A 14,515-nucleotide genomic window follows, 5' to 3' on the forward strand; every position below is an offset into this window, starting at 1 on the left:
ATCTTTTTATTTCAGAATCGTGAGGGGAAAATTCAAGAATTTTCTTACTCATTCCGAAGAGATTCTTCTCAAAATCAGACGAAAAATTGACAATCTTCAGTGATTTTTGCTTGAATGCACAACCTCGTCTCCTTTTTCTGCATTAATTTTCCTCTCAAATTCAGTGAGCTTTTAGTACTCACTGCTAGAAATATTTCCTCCTGAATGAAGTCGACAATTTCTCATGCCCAGAACAACCGTTGTCGAAACCACAATTTTCTCAAATAAATGATTTCAAACTAAAGTGATTTGGACATCAATCACATCGACATAAATAATTCATCCCCCCTGTGGCCTCTTAAACCCTGTCCACAAGTGTCGTAAACAATATGTACTTTCCATAAACTTGATGTGAAAGTATGACACTGTATATGTGGCTCGTTGAGATGCAACAACAATGTTGCTTTAACAGCTTTGAACAGGCCGGGTAATTGCTTCGGTGCAGCGATTTTATTGCTGTTTTTCCCGAGACCCTCATTACGGAGGCTACGGAAATTTTGAATGAAGGGAGTAAATAATCCCCCCCCCCCCGACTGAATATTCCATATTTGACACTTTATGTACACAGTGCGAGGGAAAAAGACGGACAGGTAGGTGGTGCGGGTAAATAGTGTGGAATACACGTGACGTTGGGAGCTGTAGAGTGAAGAAAAACGAACCCGACCCTCGTCAACTCGGCGAATTATCGATTGAACACTATATCGAGTTTAACCGAGAGGTATGTATGCTCAATGCCCCTCGAATACGACTATTTGACAGTTATCCTGGGGTAAAAATAGAGAGGGAAACATTAGGTGTGAATAATTGATGGGAATTCCAGGATGAAATTGCATTCGAGTTCGAGTGGAATTCGGAGCCAGTGGACCAGTTGATATTAATTTTCCATGTTCGATAATTCGCGGCCGGTTTTTGGGGCTCTTCCATGAAATTCAAATGCCCCGGTTTATGAAATAATAATGAACAGTGAACTGGGAGAATTTGCAAAAGCACTCACCTAAAATCCGCCGTTCGCAGGTCTGGCAATGCTGGTGTTTTTCCACTAGTAAATGTAAAACGATTTTCTTGACGTGCACCGATGAGGGGTGTCGGTGGTGGTGCACCAACACCATTCACCGGACTAACGCCTGGTATATCTCCACATGGTGCATCGACGCTTGGGGCAGTCGTGCGCTGATGTGTACCATTGGCCGTTGTGCTCTTTGATAAATTTTCTAAATTTGTTGAATCGATTTTTAAGGGAGGTGAGGCCGGATGGTTCGCTGGTGGTGACATCTCGGAGGGCTCGTCGATGAGGTCCAGGCTGTCGTCTCGCTGTTCAGAGTCTGTTGTTACCTGGTTTTGGAAAATTGAGCGGGAATTAGTGGGTGGGGACTGCAGACAATTAATTAGGGGGACAATTGCTGTAGACACTGGGGTGTTCAAGATGTTTTAATTGAAGACGTTAGACGCGAAGTTGTGTTTTATGGGAGACTTCAGGCTTCGTTTGCATACACAGAGAAATTAACGTTTTGATTTTCAGGATTTCATCACCAATTTTCAGTGATATTATCACTATTTTCTAGGGATTCGTCGATAATTTTTAGAAATCCATCACCAAATTTCAGTGGTACAAATCAGTGATGGTCAGGCTCATTCTAGCCAATGTCCGGTATTATCAATAACACAGGCGGATAAACTTTTGATGCATTTTTTCTAATTCATGAAACGATCCTCACTAAGATTTTGCCTCCCTCGTTCTCAATCTGACGGCCGTTTCTCCCCGAATGCGATCGTTGTGGAGATAAAAAATATTAAAGTTGTGGAAATCACCCAAAACCGCGCTTTTCTAAATTCAATAAAAAAATAACCGCTGCAGAAGTCAAACTGAAAAAAATATCAGTGATCGATTCTCCAAAATCAGTGACATGTCTCCGGAAATCAGTGACATGTCCCTGAAAATTAAAACTTTTATGTCTGTAATATCCTGAAATACAGTCTCAAGTCAATACTTGAAGACAATTCAGTCACACTAGTCATTTATGATGACATAAGACGTTTTTGGTGACTTATCCATTTTCTTCCATTTTACAGACGTTATTCCGACAATCGGAAGTGATGATGCCCAAAAATTTCAAATGTACCATCATTGCAAGATCAGAAGGGCGTAAAAACATTAATTTTCATCCTGAGAAAAATACTTTTCATCAGAATTTTTTATCACAAACATTCTTTCACCCCCATTTGCCTAACCCTATTCAAATTCTGCTTCATAACGCTATTTTTAACGTAACCAAAATCATCAGTGAAAAAATGATTGGCTCGGTGTCTAGAATGTCTAGAATACATGTCTTAATTTGAGACACGAAAAAAGACTTAAATTTGAGAATCCAATCGTCTTAAAAAAAGCTCAAAAGTGTCTTAATTTCAGACACTAGTTTTCATTCAGGAATTCTATCCTGAAATTTTCAGAAAATCAATGAAAAGTTTTGGTTTTTAACAATGAATATTGCTGAAATATCTCTAGAAAGGGATTTGCGAGCGAAAAAAATTGCTGTCAATTAATTTTTCATGACTCAGAAGATGGCTCACCGTTGTGACCATCGTCTTGGCACTGTCCGTGCTATTGTAGATAGTCGTGTCGATAGAGGCAGTGCTAGAACCCATGACGACAACCTGGGGAACAGTTGTAATGGCTGGGGGTACAGTCCGACAGCTGCGACTCCCTCCCGCTGATTTAAAGTGTAGCCTTTTGAGAGCGGACGCAGCGTGTGCCAAGAGATCGCCGTCTTTGATAGCACTGTCAGTCGCATGATGACTGCTTCCACGTGCTGGCGGCGACTGCGACTCCCCTGTATCTTTTATACCACCCTTTGATCCTTTACCCGAGCTACGATTGTCCACACATCCCTGAAAATAAAAAAATTATTGGAACTTAATCTTCTAATGCGAAACGGATTTTGCTAGTTCTTTTTTTTGCATTTCAATATGGTATTTATGGAGAATATTTTTTGTTCTTCCTTCAATTGTTCAGTTATGTTCAACATCCAGACATAAACGATCGATGGAAACTGTGAAAATGAAATTTAATTGACTATTTTTAATTAATAGAAAATTCAGCGTAGTTTGTCGGGAAAAAAGTTGGGAGAAAATTGACAAACAAATCGAGTAATTTGTTTTGGAATTGTGATTTTATACAGAATTGCATTGAAAATTATTCACCCTTTGATCATTTACCCGAGCTACAATTTCCCACGCATGGCTGGAAATAAATTAATTATTTCTATTTAATCTTTTGAGGCGAAAAGGATTTTGCTAGTTCTTTTTTTCGTATTTTAGTTCGCTATTTATGGAGAATATTTGTTGTTCTTCCTTCAATTGTTCTACAGTTGTTTTCAACGTTCAGACATGGAAAATCGATGGAAACTGTAAATTTTAGTTCAATTATTCCTTGAAAATTTAGGTATGCTAGAATTTGATACTGAATATTCATGTTTCGATTGAGAATTCAAGGAAGTTGAGGAATTCTCATCTCCGTGCTGCACAAAAATTCGCAATTTCAAAAAAAGTTGGGAAAATATTACCAAACAAATCAACTAATCGTGGAGCGAAATTCAGTTCTGGATTTTTTGACTCGCTCTGGAGGAAAAAATCACGAGATAAACGGTAAGTTTGGTTTCGCTTGCTTCGATAAATTTATTACACATTAGGTAATTTGTCCTGCACTTGTGAAATTTATAAATAATAGCAGAGAACATTATCCACCCTTTGATCCGTCACCCGAGCTACGATTGTCCATGCATCCCTGTCAATAAACAAATGATTTCTCTTTAATCTTCCAATGCGAAAGGGATTTTGCCAGTTCTTTTTTTATATTTCAATTCACTATTCACAAAGAATATTCGTTGCTCTTCCTTCAATTGTTCTACAGTTATCTCCAACGTCCAGACATGAAGTAAACCGGCTGATCGAACTGGAAGAGAGCATGTATGGGCGGATGAGCATAAAAAAAAGGTGACGAGGTGTCGAAACTCGCGGTCCGTTGCGCCCCGAATAGAAGGTCCGTTCACCGAGAGCGAAGCTATGGAAAAAAGTGGAAGAGTGAAAGAATCCACTGGAACATATTCGTAAAAATTCACTTAAAATTCACATGTCACGAAATATCCTCATGAGAAAATTTGCTACGTGAAAACACAATATATGCTCCGGAAATTTTTCTTAAATTCTCTCATTCTGAATGGAGATGAAATCAAGGAAAAGTTTTCAAATCTACGTCGAATGGGAACAAAGTCACGTACAATTTCTTTCTTCCTTCGATACAGGAAAATTCAGTTTTCCACTTGTCTTTTTATCAGACCTCTTTCCCTCCTTTTTCTTTATCTCTTCCACTACTAAATGCAAACGTGACGTTGACAATAAAAGTATACGATAAGCTTGCATCGGTACTCCGAATTCTTCAATTCTTCATCGTGTCATCGTTTCAAAGAACGTGCGTTATCCTGATTTCATCACTGGAAGAGTACTAGTATAGGGGATTGTCTAGCCCACGTCGAGAAATATTCTGATTAAATGCAGCTGAGGGTCATGCGTAATATTTTTTGCTTGCCGAAGATTTTTAATTCTTCCGAATATGGTCTCCAAATGAAAAAATTTATATTTTGAAAAATATATTAGAAAATATACAAAATATATGGTTTTTATATATTTTTTATATACTCTTTGTAAATTTAAAAAATATATGCAATTGGCCCACATTATATTTTTTGATGGGGTCGCCCTAAATGTTTAACAAATCGAATAAATGTTTTTCCCTAAATCGCTGTCGTGAAAATTAGTAATCAACTGCCCATAAGATTTTTTTTTTTTCTAACAGTGTAATTGGGTTTTCGATGTCAGATTATCACTGATATTTCAATGACATCTAGGATTTTCAAATTATTTAATAATTTTCATTCTCATATGGACCTGAAAACTGCAATTCCATTGACTACTCCCGAATTCAACTGATTTTTCAATAACAAAATACATAAAACTTTAGTGTGAATGAGTGATTGTTAAAAACTAAGATTTTTACTTGAAATTTCAGGAGTAATTTTCTACCAGTGTGTGACCTTCCCATAAATGCAAGAAAAAAAATACCCTCCCGGCACGGGAAATCTTACCGTACAAGAGGATAATATTTGCACCCATCGATGTATTTTTTACCGACCGAATCGTAAAATATCCTCTACAAAAAATTTTCTCATTGCACTACACATCGCCCCCCGCAGACCTTCCCTACAGTAAAATTTCCCATTTCAATTTCTCCTCCCTCAAACTCCCCGTGCAGTCCTCCTACCAGTGCACCCAATGAAATGAAGCTCTTTCTCCCGCGCGTCACGTGTGATTTACCACTCTCAAATCCGAATCTTCACTGGCGTTGAATTTTTATTGGACACCGAGATGATACGCAGGAAAAAGCGATAAGATACTTTGCCCGTGGAAGAGAGCGAGAGAAGCTCACTTTGACGGGATCGAATTTCATCCGCTCGGTGGAATAACCAAGAGGGCAACTTTTCCACCTGGCATGATCACATGGTACTTCCCTTTCTTTTTTGTCGATCGAATCCCCCTCTCTGTCGTTCATCCATCCATCTATCGCACACACACCGCCTGTTTCTTTCCACCAGTCTTCGTATCTTCAGGACGGGGATATATGGCTAACGAGGCTTCGGCCCCAAGCACATACCCGTCGCACACAATCGATTGCGTTAGCGCGCGAGGTTTACCTGTGTCCATATTATTAGTTACTGCCGGTGGTTGGTTGGCAATATCTAGGTCACGAGAGTCTCTCCCGTCCGCCCGTGCCCCACACATCCGATCATTCTCGGCGATTGGTAGCCCTCGGGCCCATTTTTTTCTTCTATTTCTTGTTTTGTTTCACTCTGCAGTCCTCATTAGCGACAGTTTGGGTTCCCTCCGGGGGTCGCCAATTGCATTTGGCGCTCGACTACTCTATTTTTCGAATGAAATTCCGCACCCGTTTGCGGCGCAATTTTTTTCCACTCTTTTTTGTTGACAAATCCAACAGTTTTTCCGCAGAGTTTTTCAACTCTTCCTCGGGGGTTATTTAATCTCGGGTAACTTTGCTACACTAGCATTTCCAGAAGTTCTGGTCACGGCACACCTCCAAATCCATAACAATTATTCCCGGTCAACGGTTAACTGCGCTTGGCTTGTTTTCTATACTTGAGCACTTGACACGGATGAGAGTACAGATTTAACGAGAATAGGGGGAGGGGGAGGGGGGTAGAAGAATAAACCGACGGGATATGCACCCTTATCCCGCATCGAGTGCTGAGGGTAGAAATATATCAGTTTTTCGATTCTCTCTAGGTCTCTTCGACGAGCGCGATCCGCCCCACGCGAATGGGTTTCATCCCAGATGTGGGTTTTATTGAAAAGAGATTTTTCTTTTTTTTTTCAGTGGTCTAGGGGTTTATTATGTGATAATGCAAATATTGGAGAGGAGTGGTTGGATATTAGCATGGGCCATGAGATAGACCTCGATCTGTGAGATTGCACGCGGAAAATATTTGAGGACAAATTATGTGACTAAACGTGGGAAATCCTGGGGTGAAGTTCTCTTTTTATTTGCAAGTTTATTTTGTTTATTTGGAAATTTTGATGCGCAGGGAGAAATTAAATGGGCTAAAATTACCGGACGAAAATCGAGGAGTCGTGGAATTAAGTTCAGGAATGGTGAATTTTTCTCGGCTTGCTGCGAGAAATTTACTAAACAGCCGGGTAATCTGTTCTTAAATTGTCAAATTTATCCTGAAATCCAGAAAAAATTGGTTGGATCTAACTCCCTAAGATTTATTTAGGGATCTAAGTCCCTAAATTTTAGTAATTAAAACCCTAAAATTGAGTGTAATTGCAGTTAATGTCAAGAATTATTAAAAAATTAATGATTTATTCCTAAATATTATGCATATATCCCCAAAAACTAAATTTTGTTTTCTCTTGTAATTCTCTTGTAGTAGACTCCGATGGGGTTTCATGTAAACCTATTTGTCCGTGCACGGAGAGAATACTTGAGGAAAAAATATGTGACTAAACGTGAGAAATCCTGTGGTAAAGTTCTCGTTTTATTTGGAAATTTTATTTTATTTATTTGGAAATTTTGATGTGCAGGGAGAAATGAAATTGCCTAAAATTACCGGACAAAAATCGAGTAATCGTGGAATAAAGTTCATGAATAGTCAATTTTTCTCTGCTTACTGGAATTTAGTAAATACCTGGGTAATTTGTTCTTAAATTGTCAAATTTATCCTGAAATCAGGAAAAATTGCTTGGATCTAAATCCCTAAATTTTAGTAATTAAAACCCTAAAATTTAGTGTAATTGCAGTCAATCTCAAGAATCTCTAAAAATTGATGATTTATTTCTAAATATTGCGGATATATCCCCAAATAGTAAATTGTGTTTTCACTTGTAATTAAACGTGATTCCGATGGTGTTTCATGTAAACCTATTTGTCCGTGTGATAACAATCATGCAATCAGGGTAAATAAAAGAGCTCTCCATCAGGATTTAACTCGTAATTACAGGTCCTCAACATTTTTCACTTGATTGACATATCCGTGTGACCAAATGCCGTGGTGGGTGTTTAATCATCGAGTGCCACACCATTTTTACACTAATTGACAGATCGAAATCAGATAATTTCATATGGTTGAATCATTCAATTACGTTCAACCAGTTCGACAGAATCAGACGAAGTTCTTCTTAGAATTTTCCGGGTATTGAATTCCGAACTGCAATTGTGAATTTCATAATCGCGAAACTCTAAAAATTGGGGATGGATTCCCCAATTAAGGATGGATCACTAAAAATTTGTGACATGTCCCGGAAAATCAAAAATATTTTTTCTCTGTGACCAATACTTCGTGGAAATCTTTATCCACACAGAAAAAAAAGTTGTCACATTTTCAGGAATCTGTCACCAATTATTGGTGATACTGGAAACTGACTAGAATGATGGGAAACATAAGGGATATCCATCAGAATATAACTCTTCATTATGGATCCTAAATATTTTTCGCTTGATTGACATATTCGTGTCACCAAGTGCCTAATGGTAGGTGTTTAATCATCGAGTCCCGCACCATTTTTACGCTAATTGAAAGATCGAAATCAGATAATTTCAACTGACTGATGGAATGATCAATTTGTTCATTTGATTGAATCATTTAATTACGTTCAACCAGTCCGACAGAATCGCACGAAGTTCTCCTCGGAATTTTCCCGGTATTGAATTGTCTATAACAATCGTAAATTTAATAATCGCGAAACTCTGAAAATTGGGGATGGATTCCTAAAATTAAGAATGGATCGCTGAAAATCTGTGACATGTCCCTGAAAATCAGAACTTTTTTTTCTGTGAATAATACTTCGAAATCTTTATCAACACAGGGAAAAAATAAGGTTTGATTTTCAGGGATTTGTTCATGTAATTGAAGCAGTTAATTTCGTTCAACCAGTTCGACAGAATCGCTCGTTCTCGGAATTTTTCCGGTGTTGAATTGTCGATAATAATCAATTGGGATTCCAGATGTCGCGCGATTTTTTCGGGGATTATAATTATGCAATGCACGGAAGGAACGGGGAGGGACGACAATAAAAAACGTAATGGGCGGTCACATACGGACGGGATATGACGTGGGTGGTGTGTGAGGACGTGAAGCGGATAATGAAAATTATCAGACACTCGATTCCACGGAATTCCTTCTCATTGCGGAGACAGCCGTGATCATAGAGAGAAGATTAATTTTTTTCATCGTTTCTGGAAAACAATTTAATTAAGTTTGTCGTGCAATGAAGATTTACTGCTCTGAACAGGATTTAATATCTTGAAATTGAGAAGTTTTAGAAGAAATTGAATTAAAATTCACAATATCCATTGATTTGTTCATCAAATTGTGAATTTTCAATCACGAAATTCTTTGAAATTTTAGGGCAATTGTTACTTCGTAGAGAAAAAAAACGTTTTGATTTCTAGTGAAATGGCAGTGACTTTCAGGGATTTAACCTCAATTATTAGAGATTTGCGACTGTCAAAATCAGTGAGTGCAAAACTCTGGAATTAAGTAATTTTGTCGCCATTTTTCAGTGACATAATCACTGTTTTCCACTGACACTGTCATTCATGTTTGGGAGACTATCACTAACTTTCAGAGTAAGTAGGATTTCACAGTTGTGAAGTTCAACGTGTAGAAAATTCTGGAATTCACCGACATTTTGCCACTAATTTCGAGGACTTATCTCTAATTTTCAGAAATCTATCACTAAATTTTAACGACAGATTCCTAAAAATCTGTGACATGTCCCTGGACATCAGTGATTAGTGTCTGGAAATCGAAAATAGTAATAATAATAAAAAATTGTCATCAACAATTTTTAACAGCAAAAAAATTCTTAATCCAACAATTAAATATTCTCGGGTCAGCAATACCCCATTCTTAAATGAAGAATATTTATTTTTCCGTGAATGCATCCATTCTCTTCAACCTCGCCGCGAAACTAATTTTCGCCCAACAATATGCATCATCTTGCCAGGTATCATCCAAATGAAAATGAAAAAAAAAGTATGCATCACAGTAAAACCACAAGTCGCGCCAGTAGAATTTTTCATTCTGTGCAATTTTCTTCTGAGTACATGAGAGTTGAGGAGAAAAAGCAAAAACAAAAACGTCGGAAGAGAGGAGTTTTGAGGGAAGGAAAATCGTTATTGGTTTTTGTACGAGGGGGGGAAAAACATATGACGTCCACGAAAGTGGAAAAAAGAAAAAGAGAGAAAAGTGCATGGAAGTGTGGAAAAACGTGTAATATTGGACGCGTATAAAGTCCTCCACGAGTGCATCTTACGTGTCGCATTCTTTTAGAGAAAATGAGGTGAAATATCCTTGAGAAAGTGGTAATACCGGGGTAGGTACATGTTTTTACTGGGCGAAGAGACACAATGATGGAGGAAGGGAGCATTGCAATGAATATAAGGGGAATTTCCAGACGAAAATGAAAGGGGGATTTCGCATGCTTTTGTGATGTAGTGGTTGTAAGGCAGTGATATGAGTCACGTTTGGGTCAGACATATTTCCAACATGAAATCCCTTCATGCGATCGTTCTTGGCTGACGTGCGCTGTCAAACTTTTCAATTTCAAATTTCTAAAAGCTCAAGAAATCAACATGGAGATGAAAGTTCGGTGAAAATTCTCATAGCATTCTGGGAAAGTATGTCATGAGTCATCTTCCTCATTTCTATCCTTATATTTAGTAAGAGTTTAATGTTGAGCAATTGAGGATCAATTACTCAACATTACGTTACGTGAGGATCAAATATTATTCTTCAAGAGAAATTTTGGTCCAGTGATATGAGTCATGTTTTAGTCAGAAATATTTAATGATGTTTTCTGTCAAAGTTTTCAATCTCAAATGTTTTAAAGCTCAAGAACTTTAAAATGGAGATGAAAGTTTGGTGAAAATGCTCATTAGATTCTGGGAAAGTGTATCATAAGTCATTTGTTCCTTATTTTTATATTGAAATTTAGTAAGAGTTTAATGTTGAGTAATTGAATTCGTTATGTGAGGATCAAATTTTAATCTTCGTTGGAGAAATTTTAGTCGAGTGATATGAGTCACGTTTTAGTCAGACATATTAAATGATGTTTTCTGTCAAACTTTTTAATCTTAAATGTCTAAAAGGTAAACAACTTTAATATGGAGATGAAAGTTTGGTGAAAATGCTCATAAGATTTTATGAAAGTGTATCATGAGTCATCTTCCTCATTTCTATCCTCATATTTAGTAAGAGTTTAATGTTGAGTAATTGAATTCGTTACGTGAGGATCAAATATTATTCTTCAAGAGAAATTTTGGTCCAGTGATATGAGTCATGTTTTAGTCAGAAATATTTAATGATGTTCTCTGTCAAAGTTTTCAATCTCAAATGTTTTAAAGCTCAAGAACTTTAACATGGAGATGAAAGTTTGGTGAAACTGCTCATAAGATTCTATGAAAGTGCATCGTGAGTCACCTTTTCCTCATTTCTACCCTGAATTCAGTACGAGTTTAATGTTGAGTAATTGAATTCGTTACGTGACGATCACATTTTACTCTTCGTCGAAGGAATTTTGTTCTAGTGATATGAGTCACGTTTGGGTCAGGCGTATTTATTGGCTGAAATCTCCAAGAGCTCAAAAACTCAACATGGAGATAAAACTTTGGTGAAAATTCTCCTAACATTCCACAGAAATGTGTCATGAGCCATATTCTCCTTTCTTCCATTCCGAAATTCAATAAAAATGTAATGTTGAATAATCAAAGTGGTCACGTAAAGATTAAATTTTACTCTTCGCCATAGAAATTTTGTTGCTATGATAATAACGAAAGTCATTACAACGTAATAATTGTTGTGACGCATATTGAAAATTTCAACCTTTTAGTACAGTCAGTTTCATCCAGGCGTGAAAAAATATGTATAGTTTGTAAAATTTACGCCGACAGTCGCTCTAAAAATTAACGCGTCGTACAATAAAAATCATAATACCTAGAGATTCGTTGTTCACCAACACGAGAATTACTATTGAAGGCTGAAGTTCAATGTGCGCCATGCAAAAATTGTTATGCGACAATAATTTACAGGATTATCAAAATAAAATTTCTTCAACAGATGTTTATATTTCAAAAGTCGTTTTCTGAACGCTCAAAAATTCAACGTGGAGATAAAAGTTTGGTGAAAAGCCATTCATGAGTCATTTTATCCGTTTTTTTACCCCGAAATTTGGTAAAAGTTTACCGTTGAATAATCAAAATCGGCGTGTAAAAATAAAATTTTATTTTCGTCGCGGAAATTTTTTTCTGGTAATAATGAAATTCATTGCGGTGTAATAATTCTTGCGGCGCATACAGCACGTTTTAACTTTTAGTACAGTTAATTTTATCCGGACATGAAAAATATGTCTGGTTTGTGAATTTTACGCTGACGGTCTACCTGAAAATTAACGCGCCATATAATGAAAATCACAATACCTAAAGATTTGTTGTTCATCAACGTGAGAATTTTTTTCAACGTTTTTATTAGCGATGGGCGAAATTTAATATTGGTCATGGAAAAATTATTACGCGACAATAATTTGCATGATTTTCCAAAATAAAATTTCTCCAACGGACCTTTATTTCCTAAAAGCTATTTTCGAACAGCTCAATCATTCAACATGGAGATAAAAATTTGGTGAAAAGTCTCCCAACAGTCTATAAAAGAATTTCATTCCCTATTCTATCGAAGAATTTCCTGAGGAATTCTTCAAAATTCCCGGCATAAAATTCTTAACATGACTAAATTTACAAAATAATTTACAGAAAATGCTGATAATTTTCAAAAACTGCAATCGTTTAATTATTTCATCAATCTTCCTCTACAAGTAAACATTCTAATTTTTTATCCGATTTTTCAAATGTTCTCTAACGTTTCATTGTGTAGTTGTCCGGAATCTTGAGGTCAAATTGGGCTCAAATGAAAGTTCTGACATTCGAATACAAAAGTACAAGAGCATTTCACTGAAGAGTAAATAGCCAAAGTGCCTGGATATCCTCCATAGAAGAATGTCTTTTATCGTAGAATATTTTCCTTCACATCATCAGGACAAAATTTCTCCGACGGCTCTTCACCGATCGAATTTTATTTTTCGACATATCAATGTTTACTAAATTCTGGGACAAAAATCACAATAATTTTCACCAAATTCCTCTCATTTCGCCTAAATCTCCGACACGAAAGAAACACAAACAGCAGTGCTCCGAGAATATCTCCAGAAATGAATTCCCCCAATTTTTCTCCTAAAGAAGAATGAGTGAATACATGAAATGAGCATAACTTACGTGAACCTTGTGCTCGGGGGTGGCGGGCGGATTCGGGGTATTTGGCAAGGAACCCCCGGGTGGGGTGCAGTGCCGCAGCCGCGCCAGTGCTGTGCGAAAGCCCTCCGTCACGAAAACTTCTCTAACTCAACCCCTGCGGTCCTCGCCGAATCTCCAACGACTGTCTTTTATTCCACTGCGTAAAACGGCAACGCCCAATCTCATCCACGTGTTGTCGTATGTATCTACTCTCATCAGATAGGAGTCAACTGTCATCCCGCGTTCTACTCCTCTGCCACACGGGTGATCATTGATAATCTGCATTAATTTGACAGTTGGGGGAGTTTATTTTTCAGAATTCTCTCGGCTCTGTGTTCCCTGCGTTGGATTTTTTTTATTTTGATGATCGGGGAGGTTATTTCGCTTGGTTTCTTGTCTCAGAGCATCTGAAAGCGGAAAATTAAAGGGTTTAGACGTCACGTAGAAGAGTTTTCGGGAAAATTAAAAAGTTTTGATTTTCGGGGACATGTCATTAATTTTCTAGGATCCACGCCTAATGTTTAGGAATTCATCACCTTTTTTTGTGATTTTGTCAATCTTTAGTGATGTTAGCAGTAATTTCCGAGGAAATATTACTGATTTTCAGGAACCTGTCTCCCATTTTTAAGAATCTACCACTAAATCTCAGTGATAGAAACCGCGTGTGGTCAGGGTTATTCCAGTTTGTATTTAGTATCGCCAATAAGATGTGATAGATTCGCAAAATTCAGTGATATTTCCCTAGTGATCAACCATATGTTCCTGAAAATCAGTGAGATCTGCCTGAAAATTAAAAAAAAAATCTTTCCCCGCGCGCATTACATTCACAGAGATCAAAAAGTTCAGATGTTCCGGGGCATGTCACTAATTTTTAGTCTGTCGTAAATTTTTAACAATTTACCTTTGTGAAATTCAACAAGTACGAAATTTTTGAATTCATGGTTTTGTCACTGATTTCCATGAATCCATTTCTAATTTGTAGGAATCACTGATGATCAGGGTCATTCTAGTCAGCGTTCAATATCACCGACAATTGTTGACAAATTCTTAATCAGTGACATGTTCCTAAAAATAAAAAAATCCTTCTCTGCACCGGTTTGATCAGAGTTTTACAAAAATTTATGGCTCAATTTGGATAGTAATTTTGTTCATCCGAGGAAACATTGAGAATGTTTTCAGACAAGTCAATTACAGTAGATGTAAGAACAGTAAATTGAGATCCTCAAATTACCACGAATGATGGAACTAGTCGGAGTGCTCGCTACATAATCGATCCGGCAACACTGTGCCGATGCCCGACAATCGAAAGTAGGACAGAAATATATGTTAACACATGTTTACGAGTTATTTTGATTGGACTTCAGTATCTCTCCAGAATTTACAGCCCTTCTCGCTTCATCTCTCGTTTCTTCGTTGTTAAAGAGGGGAGAATGAGTGGACGAGAAAAAATCCCTCACTCAGCCCTTATTTTTCAAATTTTTTTTCGGCATTCTTTGTATTGTTGGAAGACTGAATAGAGATAATTTACCAGAGTACTGGAATATAAAAAGTGAAGGGGAGAAA

General features: G+C 37.2%; 1 protein-coding gene across 1 annotated transcript in view; it reads right to left on the reverse strand.

Moving 5' to 3' along the window:
- LOC107047847 overlaps window positions 1-12,986 on the reverse strand; it is a 67,204-nt gene extending 54,218 nt beyond the window's left edge. Inside the window, exons 1-3 of the mRNA XM_015270710.1 lie at window positions 12,935-12,986; window positions 2,608-2,925; window positions 1,034-1,371 (exon numbers count right to left, since the gene is read on the reverse strand). Of these exons, the coding sequence (XP_015126196.1) occupies window positions 1,034-1,371; window positions 2,608-2,682 (413 nt within the window). The 5' untranslated portion in view covers window positions 2,683-2,925; window positions 12,935-12,986. The remainder of the gene's footprint in view (window positions 1-1,033; window positions 1,372-2,607; window positions 2,926-12,934) is intronic.
- Between the last annotated feature and the right edge of the window lie 1,529 nt (window positions 12,987-14,515).

Source organism: Diachasma alloeum, unplaced genomic scaffold (genome assembly GCF_001412515.2).
Source record: "Diachasma alloeum isolate Michigan unplaced genomic scaffold, Dall2.0 Dall_scaffold_00183, whole genome shotgun sequence".
Taxonomy (NCBI): domain Eukaryota; kingdom Metazoa; phylum Arthropoda; class Insecta; order Hymenoptera; family Braconidae; genus Diachasma; species Diachasma alloeum.